Below are 21405 nucleotides of genomic sequence, written 5' to 3' on the forward strand. Positions count from 1 at the left end.
GCCACAAAGGTACTTCAGATCAGACTGGAGTAAATCCAGCACCACTCATTGCCAACCACTGATACTGCAACACCCTTCCGTAGAAATAATGAAGGTAGCGACTTAAAATAGAACCCCATAGGAAATGTTAAAATAAATTAATTTATTTCTGGTTTAAAAAAAAAACATATATATATATATGTTCGATGGCATGAGTAGCTGCAGATACACATGCTGTGCATTATCCTGCCATCTAGTGTTGGGCTCGGAGTTTTACAAGTTGTTTTTCTTCGAAGAAGTCTTTTTAAATCACGAGACCGTGGGACTCCTCCCTTTCGGCTCCATTGCGCATGGGCGTCGACTCCATCTTAGATTGTTTTCTTTCCGCCATCGGGTTCGGACGTGTTCCTCTTCGCTCCGTATTTCGAATCGGGAAAGTTAGCTAAATATAGAAAAATTTGACGGTATTGTTTGCGCTCTGTACCGGTTTACTTGTTAGTACATCGACACCGATTGTAGAAGCGCTCCGGCGGCCCTTCGGGGCTTCCACTCTTCAGCGGGGCCTGGTCGGCCCGACCGCGTCCACCGTCGAAACTCATGGACCGGACCCCCTTCCGCTTCTGCCCGAATTGCCACGCCAAGTATCCTTACACAGACCAACACTTGGTCTGTAATCTGTGTCTATCACCGGAACACAGAGAGGATACTTGCGAGGCCTGTCGGGCATTTCGATCGAAGAAGACCCTACGCGATCGAAGAGCCAGAAGACTTCAGATGGCGTCGACACAGGCTGAACAGATCGACGTCGAGGAAGAGGAGAGAATCTCCATTCAAGAATCGGACTCGGACGACTCCGAAAGTGAGCAACCGAAGGCACAGCAAAAAAATGAGTAAACCTGCCCCGGCCAAGACTCACTCCAAGATTATAAAGGGCAAGGGGATGCTACCGCCAACAGGCCATGGCTTAACCCGAAAACACAGTGACCAACCATCGGCACCGAAAAAGGCCTCCCAACAGCCGAAGACATCCGACTCCGGTCGAGATACCGGCTCCGAACCATCTCGGCACTGAGAGGTCGACACACCCAAAGTAAAAAAAGGTTTCCTCGGAGCCGAAAAAGACAGTTCCGAAACCTTCGGTGTCGAAAAAGGCAGCCTCGGAGCCGAAAATAGGCTCCTACACAGAAGAGCACGGACTTTCCAGCCAAAAGCAAGAGCACAGATTTGAGCAGGAATTAGGTATGGGAGAGCCAGGCCATACTCAAAGGAGGCTGCACATCCAGAAAGAGACTGGTAAAATTCAAACTCTTCCTCCAATAAAAATAAAAAAGCTAGCATTTCAGGAGTCGGAAATGCAGCCAAAGGCAAAGGTGGCAAGAGACAAGACACCACCACCAAGGTTTTCGCCACAGCCTTCTCCACTGCACTCACCACAGCTGTCCCCGGTAACAACACCCCCAATGCAGTCACCAACTCACACGGGGATGACACAGGATGACCCGGATGCATGGGACTTATATGATGCACCGGTCTCCGACAACTGTCCCGATTGTTACCCGGCAAGGCAGTCACCTCCAGAGGACAGCACTGCATATATGCAGGTGTTATCAAGGGCAGCTACTTTCCACACTGTAGCAATGCATGCAGAGCCAATAGAATATTACTTCTTATTTAACACCTTGGCATCCACCCACAGCTCTTATCAAAGCTTGCCAATGCTCCCAGGCATGCTCAAGCACGCCAAACAGGTGTTCCAGGACCCAGTGAAAGGCAGAGCTATCACGCCTAGGGTGGAGAAAAAATATAAACCTCCCCCAACGGACCCTGTGTTTATAACACAGCAGCTAACACTAGATTCGGTGGTCTTGGGAGCGTCCAGAAAGAGGGCAAACTCCCAATCATCAGGAGACGCACCGCCGCCTGACAAGGAAAGTCGGAAGTTCGATGCTGCGGGCAAACGGGTGGCAGCACAGGCAGCCAATCAATGGCGAATTGCCAACTCGCAGGCCCTGCTGGCTCGCTACGACAGGGCACACTGGGACGAGATGCAACATATAATACAGGACTTGCCCAAGGAGCACCAGAAACGTGCCCAACAGGTTGTTGAGGAAGGACAGGCAATTTCCAACAACCAGATAAGGTCTGCACTGGACTCGGCAGACACAGCAGCACGGACAGTGAACACTGTGGTAACCATTTGCAGGCATGCATGGTTACGGAGCTCAGGATTTAAACCGGAAATCCAGCAAGCTGTCCTAAATATGCTGTTTAACCAAGAACAGTTGTTTGGGCCAGAGGTGGACACGGCAATCGAAAAACTAAAGAAAGACACAGACACGGCCAAAGCCATGGGCGCGCTCTACTCCCCACAAAGCAGAGGCACTTCTAGAAGACCACAGTTTAGAGTGGGGCTTCGTACCCAAACCCCAGAGCCATCCACCTCACAAGCCAGACCCACCTATCAGGGGCAGTACCAAAGAGGAGGGTTTCGAGGCTCATACAGGGGTGGTCAATTCCCAAGAGCAAGGGGAAAATTCCAAAGCCCTAAAACACCTCAAGCCAAACAGTGACTTCAATGTCACAAACCCCCAACACTTAACACCAGTGGGGGGGAGACTTACCGCATTCTACAAAAACTGGACAAACATAACTACGGACGCATGGGTCCTAGCCATTATCCAACATGGTTATTGCATAGAATTCATAAATTTCCCACCAGATGTGCCCCCAAGAGCACACAATATGTCCAAACAACACTTAGACCTGTTGCAGCTAGAAGTCCAACCATTATTACAAAAAAAAGCAATAGAACTAGTACCCAACCATCAAAAAGGAACAGGGATCTACTCCCTATATTTCCTAATTCCAAAGAAAGACAAAACGTTGAGACCCATATTAGACCTCAGAACGCTGAATCTCTACATCACATCAGATCACTTCCATGTGGTAACACTTCAAGACGTGATTCCCTTGCTCAAAAAACAGGACTACATGTCAACGTTAGATCTCAAGGATGCATATTTCCACATACCCATACATCCTTCTCACAGGAAATACTTAAGGTTTGTAATACAGGGCGTGCATTACCAATTCAAGGTGTTACCATTCGGGATAACAACAGCCCCAAGGGTAATCACAAAATGCCTTGCAGTAGTAGCCGCTCATATAAGGAGACAGCACATGCATGTATTCCCATACTTAGATGATTGGTTAATAAAAACCAGCACTCAGCAACAGTGTCTTCTACACACACAATACGTTATAGAAACTCTACGCAAACTAGGGTTCTCTATAAATTACCAAAAATCACATCTACAACCATCCCAAATACAACAATACTTGGGAGCAACACTCGACACACAAAAGGCGACTGCCACTCCAAGTCCACAAAGAGTACAAGCCTTCCAGAATATAATATTAAACATGCAGCCAAACCAACACTACCAGGTGAAGTTTGTAATGAAATTTCTAGGCATGATGTCTTCATGCATAGCCATTGTCCCAAACTCAAGACTACACATGCGGCCCTTACAACAGTGCCTAGCAACACAATGGACACAAGCACAGGGTCAACTCCAAGATCTAGTGTTGCTAGACCGCCAGACACACTTCTCGCTTCAATGGTGGAACCCTATAAATTTAAACCAAGGGTGGCCATTCCAAGACCCAGTGCCTCAATACATGATCACAACAGATGCTTCCATGATAGAGTGGGGAGCACACCTCAACCAGCACAGTATACAGGGACAATGGGACATTCAACAAAAACAACTGCACATAAATCAGTTAGAACTGTTGGCAGTGTTTCTAGCATTGAAAGCATTTCAACCACTGATAGCCCACAAACACATTCTTGTCAAAACAGAAAACATGACGACAATGTATTACCTCAACAAGCAAGGAGGGACACACTTGTCACAACTATGTCTCTTAGCACAAACAATTTGGCATTGGGCAATTCACAATCACATTCGCCTAATAGCACAATACGATTGCAATCAAGTACATTTTTCTTCTGATATTCCAGTGTGAACACTGGAAGTTTAGCACAACCCTTAAAGAATAGAATACCGGAACATTTCAGAGGCATCCTCATAGCTGATTACTACCGACTGCTCTCAGAACACGTTTGTCTGAATTTTACTCATTCCTGCAGGATCACGTCCTTTGCTGATGACCACATCAAGCAATGCTCAAGGGGTGTTGACCAGGAATTGCTGCGTAAAGTACTGCTGTACTTACTAAGAAGGAAGAAGCCATGAAGTACTCAAGAGAAATGGAAGGAGTCTTCCAACGCCCTTGTCAAGTTCTCAACCAAGTTAACACGCACCGCCACATTTCCATATTATAACTGCGTATTACCCAGTGTTCTCGTCTCTTATGTGGAACATAAGACATGAGTCTTATTAGCTTCTAACACAATCAGCTGCTAATAATCTTACAATATCATTGTGACCCGTCACCCTTTCTTCAGAACTGTTAATTTGGTCCAGATTGGACCAGGGTTGCCATGTAACAGTGCTGGTAATTCACATTTTTTTCTTAATAACTTTTTTCACTGTTTGTTAATGGTTGAAAGTGCTTTATCCCTCTTAAAACCACATACGCAATAGTATGTTCTCAGGAGTCCCTTACCTATTTTACTGGTCCAAACAGGACAAAGTTTGTGGTGTATGATGGGCCATTACCATGCAATGCAGAGTTTGTACAGACAACACACAATATACCCAATATGGCAACTGTTTATACGCATTGCTAGACTTTCAATGTCTTTCAGTGCCTTTTTTAGCTTTAAATAATTTTAATGACTTCTTGAACTCTTACAGTGCCAAGGCTCTAAGTTGTTAAATTCCACATTTGTTTTCATTATTATTGCAAATGATTCAATGTAGTCTGACACGCTTTTATAATATTTTGTTAATGTCCCAACCGTTATGGCGCAATCTAAGATTGGACTATTGACCCAATATACTTTCACACTTTTCTATAGCCCCTAACTGTTACGACATGGTACTATATTTGGTGGATCGGGCCCGGCTGCTTTACTGTGAACTTTTACGTATTTCTTGAGAGTAGCAGCTTCCCACCATTGGGCAGTTTACTTTTTGGGTTCTTTCTCTGGAGCATGGAATGTACTTTTGCTGATGAGAAGTTCCCAAGCCTAGTGGTGGTGTCCAGAGTACCTAGCTGCTAATGATTCTGTGTCCTCTGAGGAACGATAGACTGTAGGAACATCGACCCAACTTTGCAATGAACCATGTATCCTGTCACACATTTATAATCACCTCTTAATCTAATGAGAATTATTACACCATTCTTTATTGGGATATCGACCCACCTGGCTCACTAACAACACACCCAATATGATGAACCCTCTTTAAACACCACTAGCTTGACAGATCTACACATCAGAATACTCAGATACTTTGATGTCACGATGCTACTGACGCGTGACGACCAGGTCCCACGACCTCAGGACACCAAGAGGTTATCCCATAGACTACCCAAGTACTTATGGAAGATGCCACTGCAGGTCTTTGATTCCTTCTCTGACAGGCGGACCTGATGCACAGCAGGCCGTCTTCTACATTTTGAAGCCAGGCTGCCTTCAGGCTCAGTTACTTGGTAAGACCGACCCTGTCTCATCCACCTTCTCTTCCGCAGCATTTCCAATGCACTATTTTTTCCGTAACGAGTGGTACCTCTCCATTAAAAATCTTTTTTACTCATTTTACAGATTTTTAACAACTGTCAAGAGAACTCTTTTTCCAGTCGCCTGTGCCCTGTAAAGCTTTTAACATTTCTTACAGAAGCTGACTGTGTACTTTACTCTCTCCATCTTTAATTGTTGTTTGTGTCACTTTTCTAAAAATAATGAGTCTGCCTCTATCATATATTGAAGAGATTTGTTTAAGCTCCACTATATGTGTCATATTTTTTGTCCTTTTGAGTTAGTGCACAACATTGTTTTTTCCATTCATGAGTACTCATTCCTTTAACTAGTTCCAGAAGCATAGAGGTCTGAGAATGAGGTGACGTTTTTGTGATTCTCAGCCTTGGAAAAGCCCAGGCTGTGTGTCCATACAGTGTGATAAACCTGTTGGACTATTCAGGTGTTCCACTGCCTGCGACAAGAAATGTCTCTCTGGATACTACAACATGAAACACAGCTTTCAAAATTGGCCTGTCAGTAATGACCATGAACCAACTTTTAATGTTATGTTACTGTAAGGAAATGCCTCCTTGGCATGGTTACCCCCTGACTTTTTGCCTTTGCTGATGCTATGTTTTGAATTGAAAGTGTGCCGAGGCCTGCTAACCAGGCCCCAGCATCAGTGTTCTTTCCCTAACCTGTACTTTTGATTCCACAATTGGCACACCCTGGCATCCAGATAAGTCCCTTGTAAGTGGTACCCCTGGTACCAAGGGCCCTGATGCCAAGGAAGGTCTCTAAGGGCTGCAGCATGTCTTATGCTACCCTGGAGACCCCTCACTCAGCACAGACACCCTGCTTGCCAGCTTGTGTGTGCTGGTGAGAACAAAACGAGTAAGTCGACATGGCACTCCCCTCAGGGTGCCATGCCAACCTCACACTGCCTATGCAGTATAGATAAGTCACCCCTCTAGCAGGCCTTACAGCCCTAAGGCAGGGTGCACTATACCATAGGTGAGGGCACCAGTGTATGAGCACTGTGCCCCTACAGTGTCTAAGCAAAACCTTAGACATTGTAAGTGCAGGGTAGCCATAAGAGTATATGGTCTGGGAGTCTGTCAAACACGAACTCCACAGCACCATAATGGCTACACTGAAAACTGGGAAGTTTGGTATCAAACTTCTCAGCACAATAAATGCACACTGATGCCAGTGTACATTTGATTGTGAAATACACCCCAGAGGGCACATTAGAGGTGCCCCCTGAAACCTTAACCAACTACCCGTGTAGGCTGACTGGTTTTAGCAGCCTGCCACACTCGAGACATGTTGCTGGCCACATGGGGAGAGTGCCTTTGTCACTCTGTGGCTAGTAACAAAGCCTGCACTGGGTGGAGATGCTATCACCTCCCCCAGGCAGGAGCTGTAACACCTGGCGGTGAGCCTCAAAGGCTCACCCCCTTTGTTCCAGCACCACAGGGCACTCCAGCTAGTGGAGTTGCCCGCCCCCTCCGGCCACGGCCCCACTTTTGGCGGCAAGGCCGGAGGAAATAATGAGAATAACAAGGAGGAGTCACTGGCCAGTCAGGACAGCCCCTAAGGTGTCCTGAGCTGAGGTGACTCTAACTTTTAGAAATCCTCCATCGTGCAGATGGAGGATTCCCCCAATAGGGATAGGAATGTGACCCCCTCCCCTTGGGAGGAGGCACAAAGAGGGTGTACCCACCCTCAGGGCTAGTAGCCATTGGCTACTAACCCCCCAGACCTAAACACGCCCTTAAATTTAGTATTTAAGGGCTCCCCTGAACCTAGGAACTCAGATTCCTGCAACCTAAGAAGAAGAGGACTGCTGAGCTGAAAAACCCTGCAGGGAAGACGGAGACACCAACTGCCTTGGCCCCAGCTCTACCGGCCTGTCTCCCCCCTTCGGAAGAAAACTGCTCCAGCGACGCTTTTCCCAGGACCAGCGACCTCTGAATCCTCAGAGGACTGCCCTGCTCTAAAAGGACCAAGAAATTCCCGAGAACAGCGGCCCTGTTCAACAAAGACTGCAACTTTGTTTCCAGAGGAGCAACTTTAAAGACCCCTGCAATTCCCGCCAGAAGCGTGAGACTTGCAACACTGCACCCGGCGACCCCGACTCGACTGGTGAAGTAACAACGCTACAGGGATGACCCCCAGGCGACTCCAAGACTGTGAGTAACCAAAGTTGTCCCCCCTGACCTCCCCACAGCGACGCCTGCAGAGGGAATCCCGAGGCTCCCCCTGACCGCGACTGCCTGACTCTAAGATCCCGACGCCTGGAAAAGACCCTGCACCCGCAGCCCCCAGGACCTGAAGGATCGGAACTCCAGTGCAGGAGTGACCCCCAGGAGGCCCTCTCCCTTGCCCAGGTGGTGGCTACCCCGAGGAGCCCCCCCTTGCCTGCCTGCACCACTGAAGAGACCCCTTGGTCTCCCATTGATTCCTATTACAAACCCGACGCTTGTTTGCCCACTGCACCCGGCCGCCCCCGCGCTGCTGAGGGTGTACTTTCTGTGTGGACTTGTGTCCCCCCCCCGGTGCCCTACAAACCCCCCTGGTCTGCCCTCCGAAGACGTGGGTACTTACCTGCTGGCAGACTGGAACCGGGGCACCCCCTTCTCCATTGAAGCCTATGTGTTTTGGGCACCACTTTGAAGTCTGCACCTGACCGGCCCTGAGCTGCTGGTGTGGTGACTTTGGGGTTGCTCTGAACCCCCAACGGTGGGCTACCTTGGACCCCAATTTGAACCCCGTAGGTGGTTTACTTACCTGCAAGAACTAACAATAACTTACCTCCCCTAGGAACTGTGAAAATTGCACTGTGTCCACTTTTAAAATAGCTATATGTGTTTTATGTAAAGAGTATATATGCTATTGTGATTATTCAAAGTTCCTAAAGTACTTACCTGCAATACCTTTCAAGTGAGATATTACATGTAGAATTTGAACCTGTGGTTCTTAAAATAAACTAAGAAAAGGTATTTTTCTATACAAAAACCTAATGGCCTGGAATTGTCTCCGAGTGTGTGTTCCTCATTTATTGCCTATGTGTATGTACAACAAATGCTTAACACTACTCCTTTGATAAGCCTACTGCTCGACCACACTACCACAAAATGGAGCATTCGTATTATCTCTTTTTGCCACTATCTTACCTCTAAGGGGAACCCTTGGACTCTGTGCATACTATTCCTTACTTTGAAATAGTGCATACAGAGCCAACTTCCTACAGTCACCCTAACAATTATTTTGCCAACTGCTAGTGTCCTGTCTTAAAACGTCCGTATATAATTTCTGAGGAGTTAAGGGGTAACCCCGTATAGGACAGATTGACACAGTGACTGCTCACCTGCACCCACAATGGATACTACAAGTGAACCCCAGGCGCCTGTGCCCTTTAGCCTCGTAGGCCATCACCTTTCCATACTTGGGTGGAAGGGACAACGGTACCGGAGGTAGGGTTGGTAGCAGAACACCAGATATCTTATTTTCAGATATTTTGGAGGCGGAAGAGACCTCTCCAGGCGGCGTGGGAAGTCGTCTAGACAGTTGGCTGGGGAGGGAAGAGATAGCCAGGGGCTGGTGTGGGGGGCAGGACACCAGCTATTGGTTATTTTGCATGTTTGTACAGCATGGGGTTGAGAGGGTGTGGCCGTGTTGTGTATTTCTCCCAAAGACTATTCCAACCCTGTACTGTCTAAATGACCAGGGGAAGAGGACCTGGCTGTGAGAGGACGCAGAAATAATATAGGCTTTTTGATCGGTACCTGTAAATAAAAAATATGCTTTTTACCTCTTGGTTCAGAGTGACATCGAACACATCTCGAGGTCACTGGTAAAAAGCATCCCTGTTATCTACAGCTATTTATCCTTAATTTGAATAATTCCCCGTGCCTCACCTTGTAAATATGTGTATAAAGTGTGATGAATACAATGACGTCACAAAGTATTCTCCCAGTTAGATGTATCCACCACCACTCCACTCTTGTGAGTATCGGATCCAATTGCACAGCGATGTCTTAGAGGCAGCACCAGACTAGCAAATAAGACTACCCTTGGGAAGCAGCACCAGATGGGAGGGCATGCCCACCCAAGCCACACCCTGCTCCTCCCACAGCCACACCGAGGACAAACATGTTTACCCTGGAGAGGCAGCACCGGATAACAGGGCATGCCAACCCCAAGCCACTCCCTGCTCCTCCCACAGCCACACTGAGGACAAACAAGTCTACCCTTGGGAAGCAACACCTGAGGCAAACAGGGACCCATCCCCAGAGGCAGCAGATTCAGGTTGCTAAAATGAGATTTAATGGGAAGGTGTAAATAACAAAGACCAAGAAAGGGGGACTTTATTAGGACCCTGCCCTCAGGAGAACATGCATGTGCTGATCCTCTAAATTTCATAGTTTTGAGTCCGCGAGCAGAGCTTGTGTTATTCTTAAATATCAATTGTAATGCAGAAAAAAAAGATAGAAGAAGAGAATACCCAAAGCAAAAAGAGTTCCTATTCTTGGGGAGAATATAGGGTTTGCAGGTCTTGAGTCCATAGGCCTTTTTTTATAAGAACAATAGCGTAACTTAAGGTGAGCTGGATTTTAATGGTGGAAGAATGGACCCTGCCACCTTGGATAGGGGCCGCCATCTTAGAATGTGACCAGGGCTATAGCACGGCTTTTCAGGGAGTTCCAACCCTTCTCTCTGCAGCTTCTGCCCATGACATGCCAGTCCTCGGTACCATGCTTCTGCCCCAGGGAATCAGCCTCTGCCCTGTGTGCATATCACGCCCTTCCCGCAGCTCGCTCCCAGACCAAGACACAGAGCCTATAACTTGTTCCTAAGAGCCCGTTCATCTTCCGATCATGGTTTCTGCTATCTAGTTTCAGCCAACCGTACACCTTCAGTAAAGCTCTGTGCACAGAGCGCCATGTTTCAGTCACTCTGGTGCAATGAACATGTTCTCTCTGCTGCTCCTTATCCAGCTGTCAAAACTCCAATAACTGATGAAACCACGGTCGATGGGTGACTTTTTCTACAGGTAAAGGGAGATCTTGCTTCTAGCAAGTGACTGCTGGACCCAGTTATCTCCCTGTAACTAACTGTTCACTATACTTTCAGATTTTTCGAACTTTCGTCCAAACATGACGCCAAAGGAGGTGCTGCAAGCGGGAAGTTTTGGAGGCACCTATTTTCGACCCATCTATTCTGGAGTGACCAGTGAGTATCGAGCTCTGTGTTGCACAAATATGTTATTATGAGAGGCCCTGGCTCCTGGGCGTTTGTGTGTTTGTGAGGGTATCTGTGGGCAGTGGCCTGTTGCTGTCCATGGGAGGTGGTATCTGCTCATAGTGAAAAGTATCTGTGGCGAGAGAGTATATCTGTTGGAGTGGGTGGCTGTGCACACAGGAGAGTGTTCCTACCTGAGCATGTGTCTGGGGACCCTGGAGGCAGTAACTTTGGCCCCTTGGAGAGGGTGCTTGTGTCCCCTGTTACAGTTAGATAATGTTGGTCCACACTCCTTTGTTAGATAATGTTGGTGGCCAATGGGGACAATCTTGATGGGGAAAGGCCATCTGTGGTCCCTGGCAGAAGGTGCCCAGAAGCACATCTTTAAATTCTGCTTTTACTTTATGGAGGGTGACGTAGGTGACCCCTGACTCCCACAACCAGGCACTGAACAGCCAGACAAACCCGCCGGGTTGCTCTTGCTCATCTTGGGGAGCAGGGTTCGGTAGTGCCCTAGGTGGGGGGAGTCTTAGCAGTAGGGGTGCAGGAAGGCAGCAGAGTATTTTCAGCTTTCTTCTCAGCGCATTTGTATTTCTTATTCTGGCTCCTGGGCCTTGGGCACTGTGGGCAGACAAAAGAACGAAAGCAGTGAGTGTGGAGGCTGAAGGTGGTAATTCCTTGATCCACAAAGTACTCTGAGCATTTGATTTATAAGCTGTACAACTAGTGGGATTCCAAAAGAGGCCACATGGTGGCAGCAGTGAACAAATGGGATTCATAAAGAGTCCACACGGTGGCAGCAGTAATCTGTATGTTGTACTTGATTGTGATTCTACACAAGGATTCCATGTATTTGATGCTATTCTTCACATACAGTCTTTTAAACCTGCTGTCTACGTTTTTATGTCTAGTTTTAGAATTTTCTGATCTTATATGAACCCTCTCGTGTAATTACTATATAATCCTCCCCCCATACAAAACAGAATTTTGAGATATAAGGTTGTTATATTTTGCCATCTCCCTTATTTTCTCCTAAATCTAATTTGAATGTTCCACCAAATGTTGTTGATTTATCTGAACATGCGCACTCACAAAGGAAGACACAAACCATCCTTGATTACTTTGCTGGTGCTCAGGTGGCCGAGGCTTCCTCTCCTACTCATTTAGATTATTGTAAACCATCTGTGTCACATGAGCATAATAGTGGATTCAGAAGTGTAGGAGCCCTGCTTCGCTTACACTCTTGTTGTGACTCAAGACTATCACCAGCTGGCTGCCTGCGCTTCTCTTCTGATCAGCGACAACCACAGTCGTTATTATCTGGGGCTAATTCCACCTCTGGCGATGAATTGCGCCGTTCCTCACATGAATATGCCTTAACCTAAGGTAACTGACCTTCCAGTATCAGCTATGAAGATCGCCATCCAAAATGTTCTGTCCTCAGTGGTCAAACGTCTTCCAAACAACTCTCAACACAAGATCATGCCTTAGAAATGGTTGGTTTAAGAGTTTTAACTACATAACAACTGTCTCATTTGGATAAATTTACTCATTGTGATCTGTGATTCTTCATTAAGCTTCTGTCAAGATCCTACAATAATCCCCTCGAGATTTTATTATGTAGTTTCAAGTGTCATAAAATTTCTGATTATCAAATATTGTCTTTGGTTGAAAGCACGCTTCTGAAGTACTTTTTGATGATAAGGATAAATTGGTAGATGAAGCATTAAGACCAGAGCGAGACATGGTGGGTATTTTGTATTGTGGATACTGACAACTCATAGGATTGGGGTACTTCTTAAATACAACTGATTCTACTTCCCGAAAACACCTTGTCATTTAGATATATCTATCATAGGAGAAGCATCATCTCTTTATCATATTGCACAAAATGCTGGGATTAAATTTGACACTTAACTGTGACTTATTAAGTTATGACATGCCTAACGATAGTTTTAAACACTAGATCAAAAGATGTAATAAAGTTCAGAGCCACATTCATAATTTAATGTTTGTATGGGAATTAAACTATTGGGGTTGTTTTGTAAGTTCTTGCCAGCCTCCAATATGCAGTTGTATGATAAAGCTAACTTAAATATGCATGTTCATCTTTTTTTATTAATTTTAACCCCGGAGGATCACACATCACTGATAATTTATGATCTAATATTTCGACTACCATCGGAACACATTCTACTCATTATTCCTGTGCCACACAAGATTTACTGCATGTGTTGTTTGCATATTCTGGTTTGGCAAGTGCACGTCAATAATATATTTCACTAGTGTTGTTTAAACCAGGGCTTCTAACATGGTCTGATGCAATTGTAATATTTTATATGCCAGACTCTTAATAAATGCTTTAGTCTGTACACAAATATGAAATGTTTTATTGATTTAAGATTGTATTGTAAGTTTATAAAAACCCCACAGAGGAGGGATTGCCTGTGAACTTCAACCAGGCTCTTCATACTCACCACATAATGTCCTGAGAGAGACACCTGGGGCAGAAGAAAAGCCTTGAGTGACCACTGGGGAGAAACATTTATCTTGCCAAATAACTGTGTCCCACTGGTTATAATCTCCGAGCACCGACAAATGCAGCCTGACCAAATGCTGTGAATAGAGATTAAACCACAAGCCTAGGAAGTAAACTCACCTTCTTATTCCATCAGCCGAGTTTCCTAGAGACATTGAGTGGCCCCTCGGTCGCTCAGGAGACGCAGAGTGGACTGGAAATACTATTGTTCCTTCAGGATCCCTTGGGGCAGAATGATGTGGACAAGTACAGCTCATCAGAGGTGTTGGATTAAGGTGAATGTCCTCTATTTCATCTCATACTAAAATGATGAAGCAACATTTTCCAGCGGGAAATGCATGGGCAGTTATTTGTTGGTCATGGTGGAGTTATGGGGCCCAGTGCAAAGCAGAGTGCCCGACTCCTCCCCCGTCATTAGGTGTCGGGTGTCCCCGTTGCTTTGTATTGCTGTTGCAAATCCAAGCATTACAATTTTGGGTGAAATTCACAAAGCTGAAAGATGTCTTTAGGTGGGAGGATACAAAGAGCATCCATGTTGGATGTTTTTTGTGAAAACTCTGCCATTTTCGTCCCATAAAACTGCATAGTAGTGAAAACCTGGTTTTGAGGGTCACAAACAAGAGCATAGAGAAAGGGTCATCAATCACTTGTTGGTGCTGCCGCGCTTATTTTAGGAATTGTGATGAGTTTTAGGAGGATTTCACCCCGTGAAATAGGTTGATCCTCTCTTGGGATTTGAAGAATCACCTTTGAAAGAACAGTGTTTCTCTTATAATCTTCTCTTGGGAATGATGGTTAGTGCTCCACAATCTTCGATGAGGGCATTTCCCATGAATTCATAAATATTTTCTTCATGTGAGAGAGAAAGTCTGGTGTGGGGAGTAAGGTGTCTGCTTCTAGCCAAGTAGCATCTGTCAGCAGACTCCACGTGCTCTGCTGCAGCTCCATTGCAGAGTTCCAGTGAACAGCTGGAGCACCACTGCTTTATGTTCATGACACATAGATTTTGGCATCTCATGTTTTTTAAAGTTTCAGAGTTCATTTTTACTTCAGTTACAGCTTTGTGCACGAACATGCATTGGTTTCAAAATAATTGTTATTGCGAGTTAAATTTAACAAAATGATCAAATATCATTAAAGATACCTAACCTTTTTAGAAGTGATACATTGATGGACGTCTAAATAGTTTACCTTTAATTTTAATTTAGTTTAATTTCTATTTTTAAATATTGTCAACTTACATTCATTTTCAATCAGTTAATTGTATACGTTTCAGAAAATATTGTAAATTTGATACAGCTTCAAATGTTCTTTTTTAACGCTTCTTTAAAGCTGTTGTAAATACCAGCTGTCCCTGTTATTGCAATGGTTCTTCCACATGTTGATGTGGTGCTTTATTGATACGCTTTTGTTGCTGTGGTGATAAACATGTTCTGCGGTCAGTCTGAACAGGATGCACCCACCCTGTGTGTAATTTTATAGCAATAGTTCTCGTTCATGTCATTCCAATGAAGGATCTTCGGTTGTATTGGTATTCTGCCACCATGAGCGGGCCGAGGTGGTGGGGGACTGGCAGTGGCTTGCTTGGGGCGAGGAGGTGGGGTGGGGGCTAATTAGCTCTCAAGAGGAGCGAGGTCTACAAGGGAGGTCTAACATTCTCTGATCTGCAATTCTAAACAATTCCACTTTTATTTGTAGAACAAAACTACAAGGACGTGTGGCGCGAGCTTCCGAAAGACTGGCTGGAGGGATTGGATATCCCTAAGCAGGTAAGAGATGTATGGAAGGGAGGGAGTGCTTCAGCGTATGTAGGGGTATATTGTCCACTCAAGAGAATAAAAAAGTAAGTGTGAGGAGACTCAGGTGTGAATTTGAAGGAAGGCGTTTAGATGTGAGCAAACCAATGAGCAAAGATAAGAGTTTTACTTCTTACTGTTATGGTGCACATGAGACGAAGAAACAGTAGGAGAAAGACACGAAGGTTGAAGGAACTAACACGTGAGATTCTGCCCACTAAGGAATGGTGAAAAAGGCTGAGATAGCATGAAAAGGAGCGTGCAAGGAGACAGGATGCAAGAAGAGCACACATGGGAGAGACCAAGGTAGGTGGTTGAAGAGTAGAAGGTGGGGAGAGGGTAGGGAGATAAAGGGGTGTGGTGAAGTAGAGAGGGATTCTTGGATAGATGGAGGAAGCATCAGTATGTTGCTATCACTGATACACTTCTCCACTGCTCAACAAGGCTGGTGTCCCCAAAGAAAATTAGCAACCGGTTCTCTGAGAGTATCCCAGACCCTTACTCTCTACCCCTAACATGATTCTCTCAGCTTATGCTGAGCCGGGTTGTAAGGAAATGGCCCCCTGTTGCAGTTACCCCCCACTTTTTGCCTGATGCTGACTTGACTGAGAAGTGTGCTGGGACCCTGCTAATCAGGCCCCAGCAACAGTGTTCTTTCACCTAAAATGTACCAAGTTTCCACAATTGGCACACCCCTGGCACACAGATAAGTCCCTTGTAAAAGGTACCAGTGGTACCAAGGGCCCTGTGACCAGGGAAGTCCCTAAGGGCTGCAGCATGTATTGTGCCACCCTAAGGGACCCCTCACCTAACACATGCACACTGCCATTGCAGATTGTGTGTGTTGGTGGGGAGAAAAAGGCAAAGTCAACATGGCATCCCCCTCGGGATGCCATGCACACAAAATGCTGCCTGTGGCATAGGTAAGTCACCCCTCTAGCAGGCCGTACAGCCCTAAGGCAGGGTGCACTATACCACGGGTGAGGGCACAGCTGCATGAGCAATATGCCCCTACAGTGTCTGTCTATTCTTAGACATTGTAAGTACAGTGTGGCCATATTAAGTATATGGTCTGGGAGTTTGTCAAAAACGAACTCCACAGCTCCATAATGACTACACTGAATACTGGGAAGTTTGGTATGAAACTTCTCAGAATAATAAACCCACACTGATTCCAGTGTTGGATTTATTAAAAAATGCACACAGAGGGAATCTTAGAGTTGCCCCCTGTATTTTACCCAATCCTTCAGTGCAGGACTGACTGGTCTGTGCCAGCCTGCTGCTGAGAGACGAGTTTCTGACCCCCTGGGGTGAGAGCCTTTGTGCTCTCTGAGGACAGAAACAAAAGCCTGCTCTGGGTGGAGGTGCTTAACACCTCCCCCCTACAGGAACTGTAACACCTAGCAGTGAGCCTCAAAGGCTCAGGCTTCGTGTTACAGTGCCCCAGGGCACTCCAGCTAGTGGAGATGCCCGCCCCCTGGACACAGCCCCCACTTTTGGCAGCAAGTCCCGGGGAGATAATGAGAAAAACAAGGAGGAGTAACCCACCAGTCAGGACAGCCCCTAAGGTGCCCTGAGCTGAGGTGACCCCTGCCTTTAGAAATCCTCCATCTTGGTTTTGGAGGATTCCCCCAATAGGAATAGGGATGTGCCCCCCTCCCCTCAGGGAGGAGGCACAAATAGGGTGTAGCCACCCTCAAGACAGTAGCCATTGGCTACTGCCCTCCCAGACCTAAACACCCCCTTAAATTCAGTATTTAGGGGCTCCCCAGATCCCAGGAAATCAGATTCCTGCAACCTGAATAAAGAAGAAGGACTGCTGACCTACAAGCCTGCAGAGAAGGAGGAAGATGACAACTGATTTGGCCCCAGCCCTACCGGCCTGTCTCCAACTTCGAAAACCTGCTCCAGCGACGCATCCGACAGGGACCAGCGATCTCTGAAGCCTCAGAGGACTGCCCTGGACTACAGGACCAAGAAACTCCAGTGAACAGCGGCCCCTGTTCAAAACCTGCAACTTCTTTGCAACAAAGAAACAACCTTCAAAGACTGCACGTTACCCGCTGGAAGCGTGAGACTTCACACTCTGCACCCGACGCCCCTGGCTGGACCTGCAGAAAACAAACATCTCAGGGAGGACTCCCTGGCAGCTGCGAGCCTGCGAGTAACCAGAGACGAGCCCCCACAGTGACGCCTGCTGAGAGAATCCAGAGGCTCCCCCTGAACGTGACAGCCTGTAACAAGGGACCCGACGCCTGGAGCCAACACTGCACCCGCAGCCCCCAGGACCTGAAGGAACCGAACTCCAGGGCAGGAGTGACCCCCAGGCGACCCTCTGCCTAGCCCAGGTGATGGCTACCCCGAGGAGCTCCCCCTGTGCCTGCCTGCATAGTTGAAGTGACCTCTGGGTCCCTCCATTGTTTTCAATCTAAAACCCGACGCCTGTTTCCACACTGCACCCGGCCGCCCCTTTGCCGCTGAGGGTGTTCCTTCTGTGCCTTCTTGTGTCCCCCCTGGTGCTCTACAAAACCCCCCTGTTCTGCCCCTGAGGACGCAAGTACTTACCTTCTAGCAGACTGGAACCGGAGCACCCCTGTTCCTCATAGGTGCCTATGTGTTTTGGGCACCTCCTTGACCTCTGCAGCGGACCGGCCTTCAGCTGCTGGTGTGGTAACTTTGGGGTTGCCTTGAACCCCCAACGGTGGGCTGCCCATGCCCCAAACTTGATACTTGTAAGTGTTTTACTTACCTTCAAAACTAACCTTTACTTACCTCCCCCAGGAACTGTTGATTTCTGCATTGTGGCCACTTTGAAAATAACTTATTGCCATTTTTACAAAGACTGTATGTGTTATTGCTTTTATTCAAAGTTCCTAAATTATCTAAGTGAAGTACCTTACGTTTAAAGTAATAACTGTAAATCCTGAACCTGTGGTTCTTAAAATAAACGTAGAAAAGTTATTTTTCAATATAAAAACCTATTGGCCTGGAGTAAGTCTTTGAGCGTGTGTTCCTCATTTATTGCCTGTGTGTGTACAACAAATGCTTAACACTACCCTCTGATAAGCCTACTGCTCGACCACACTACCACAAAATAGAGCATTAGAATTATCTACTTTTGCCACTATCTTACCTCTAAGGGGAACCGTTGGACTCTGTGCACACTATTCCTTACTTTGAAATAGTATATACAGAGCCAACTTCGTACACGGGTCCATCCCAGGAGACCGCAGGAACGCTTGAGTGTTGTGTGTTATTTATCTGTGTAAAGCCTGTGAGCTCAGAACCCAAAACAAGTCCCTCGCTGTACTGAGTGAGCCTCAATTAATGATGCAACTTGTTTTCAGTTTTTTGCCATGCAATAATTCCTCCCTTCTTGTGGAGGCAATAGTATAAAAAATAGACGACTAGTAGAGACTGTTGGCTCTCTTCTCTTGTGCACTCACTATACGCGCTCCCTTACAGGTGGCTTCCGCGGTGTACAGAGAAGATCTCAATACCTACAAGGTGAAGTGTGGTGGCAGCCTGGACATGTGGGAGAGCCACGGCTGGATCACACCTCAAGACCCCTATGGCTGGTTCCAGTGGTTCTGCAGGTAATGTGAGATGCCACCTCATTATCGTTTTTACCTTAGACTGCACACATCTGAATAGTCCTTGAAATAGTCCTGATCTAGACAAGAATAATCCTGTTTATCATTTTATTTTCTTTAGAATGCATAGCCAAAGAGTTTTGCTTTGATTCTGTTTGCAGATCTATGCTGTGGCCAGTTCTGAAGTTTGATTTGTAGTAGAGATAATTTATATTTTTGTATAATTTGCTAGAGGTTAGGTAAGACTTGAGTGACAACGTGGAGCAGGCTCTTTAGATGCTGTTCTCTCTGTTTGCCGACAATGTCTTGCGATGTCAATCAATCGGAATATGTACACTTCTACCACTGGAAAAGGAGACCACTAGGTGTAAGCAGTTGCAGCTGGTGACATTTGAAAGTGGTGAGATGTAGAAGTTGGGGATGGCTTTTATGTAGCGAGCGAAGCGAACAAGCTCGCTGAACAAAAGTGGGATTTAGGGGTCAAGCGGAATCCCCCACCCAGCAAGAAAAATGTGAGAAAAGATTGGCAAATCATGCTTTTTGAAGCAAATTGTAATAAAGAATTTAATGAGAAAGCAAGAAGCGTCATAACGCAATTGTGTTAATGTAGTCTTCAAATATTTAAACACATTAAAAACTGTTCTATATCTTATTGCACGAATGTGTTCAACAGTTACATTTGTGTGCAAATTGTACGGTGTGACAACTTCAGGCCCTTTTAGGTGTGCACTTGTCCAGTCTCTGGCACTGTGTGCAGCCCCGACTTTGGAAAAAATGTTCCACCCAGGCTGCAATGAGTCATATAGAATATGTGCAGACAGGACTTTACGTGGATTGAAAAAAAGGTGGGGTTCTAAGAGGTGTGACTTGAACATGTAAACAACATTTCGGTGATTCCCATAGTGTGCCACCGACTGGTATTTTGCTTCATCTCTGAGCTGTTTGTTATTGCATCCAGATATACAACACAACTGACATACACCTGAGACCTGCCACGACTATTGACTTTGTCAATATATGTTAGCTGTTTTAAAATAAATGAGTAACAAAATTGATTTTGCCTAACTGCTTTTACGTTCGCAATCTGTGTGGTTACTGTACAAGTTATGCACTAGACTGAGGATTTTAAGATAACATTTTAAACTACATGTCCCCATTTCTTAGTGCTATTTTTGGGTGTGTTATTCATAAATGTAACATTTTTTGCAATGTGAAAGTGTCCCTAAACTTGGTTAGTGGGACTGAGGGTAACCTGAAACACTGCCTGCGCAGAATTGATTTGCTGGTTAGTGTCAGGGCAGCACTTTAGTGTAGAAAGTCACCTCCCCACTTTTTGCCTGGTTTCTGGTGTAATTTCGACTTGAAGTGCACTGGGTTCCTGCTAACCATGACTCCAGTGCCAAATCTTTTTCTCTCAAAACTTCACAGTCATGTTTCCAATTAGCAAAACCTTTAGCACCCACTATAACTTCCTAGTACATGGTACCCCAGGTGCCTAGGGCCAGGGGTACTAAGGAGGGTCCCTAAGGGATGCAGCACAAATTGTGCCACCCTAAGTGTCCCCTCACCAAGCACATAAAAGGCTGCCATTGCAGGCTTGGGGTCTTGGTGTAGGCAAAAGTGAAAACATGACATGGCACACAGCCCGTGTGCCATGTCCCCCTAAACACTGCATGCAATATATGTAAGTCACCACTACGACAGGCTTTACAGCCCTAAGGCAGGGGGCATTATATTACATATTAAGGCATATCCGCACGAGCAAATATGCCCCTGCTATGTCTTTGTCGATTCTCAGACATATTAAAGTGACCAACTAAGCTGTTTAAATGCATGTGCTGGACACTGGCCACTACAAGTTTCCCAGCTACATGATGGCTTCTCTGAATATAGGGATGTTTGGTACCAAAGATCTTAGATTATTAAACCCTCGCTGATGCTAGTGAGGGATTTATTAATAACTGCACTCAGAGGGCACCTTAAAGGTCCCCCCTGAAAACCTACCAGCTACTAGTGTGTTGAATGAATGGTGCTAACCAGTTCAACCACCTTAGACACATTTCTGGTACCCCAAGGTGAGAGCCAGTGCTCTCGAGGGCCAGAGACAAAAGCCCACACTGAGTGGGGGTGTTAGCACCTTACCCAGGCAGGATGGACAGTCCAGGGCGAGGAGCTTTAAAGGCCTAGCGACCTTTGTAATGCAACTCGGGTCTCTCCAGATGGCAGAGATAACCAACCCCCCTGTCCTGACCCCACTTTTGGTGGCAGAATAAACGGGAAAATTAGTCAGATTAGCAGGTGTGCCCACTTCATGCTGGTCTCACCCCTAAGGTGGACGAGCTGAAGTGGACACTACTTTTTAAATTCCTCCATCTTGTTTGGAAGGAATTAGGCCACTAGGGTTAGGGTTATGCCCACCTCCCAGCGGAAGTGGTCATAAGAAGGGTGTAGTCACCCAAAAGGTGGTCAGCCCATTGGCTACCACCTGGCACTCCCTGTAACATCCCTAAATTGAGTATTTAGGTGGCAGCCCTGAACCCTAGAACTGCGATCCCGGCGACCTAAGAAGAAAAGGACACAGAGGAGTCGCACCTGCAG

General features: G+C 46.2%; 1 protein-coding gene across 3 annotated transcripts in view; it reads left to right on the forward strand.

Annotated features, from left to right (window-relative positions):
• LOC138260668 (uncharacterized) overlaps positions 1–21405 on the forward strand; it is a 69172-nt gene that overhangs the window by 11247 nt on the left and 36520 nt on the right. For 2 of the 3 annotated variants that reach the window (XM_069209181.1, XM_069209182.1), the window contains exons 3-5: positions 10772–10870; positions 15117–15187; positions 18680–18810. In XM_069209181.1, coding sequence (XP_069065282.1) covers positions 10772–10870; positions 15117–15187; positions 18680–18810 — 301 coding nt within the window. The remainder of the gene's footprint in view (positions 1–10771; positions 10871–15116; positions 15188–18679; positions 18811–21405) is intronic. The other variant, XM_069209188.1, reaches the window with a different exon arrangement.

The sequence above is a fragment of the Pleurodeles waltl genome, chromosome 2_1, assembly GCF_031143425.1.
Source record: "Pleurodeles waltl isolate 20211129_DDA chromosome 2_1, aPleWal1.hap1.20221129, whole genome shotgun sequence".
Lineage (NCBI taxonomy): Eukaryota > Metazoa > Chordata > Amphibia > Caudata > Salamandridae > Pleurodeles > Pleurodeles waltl.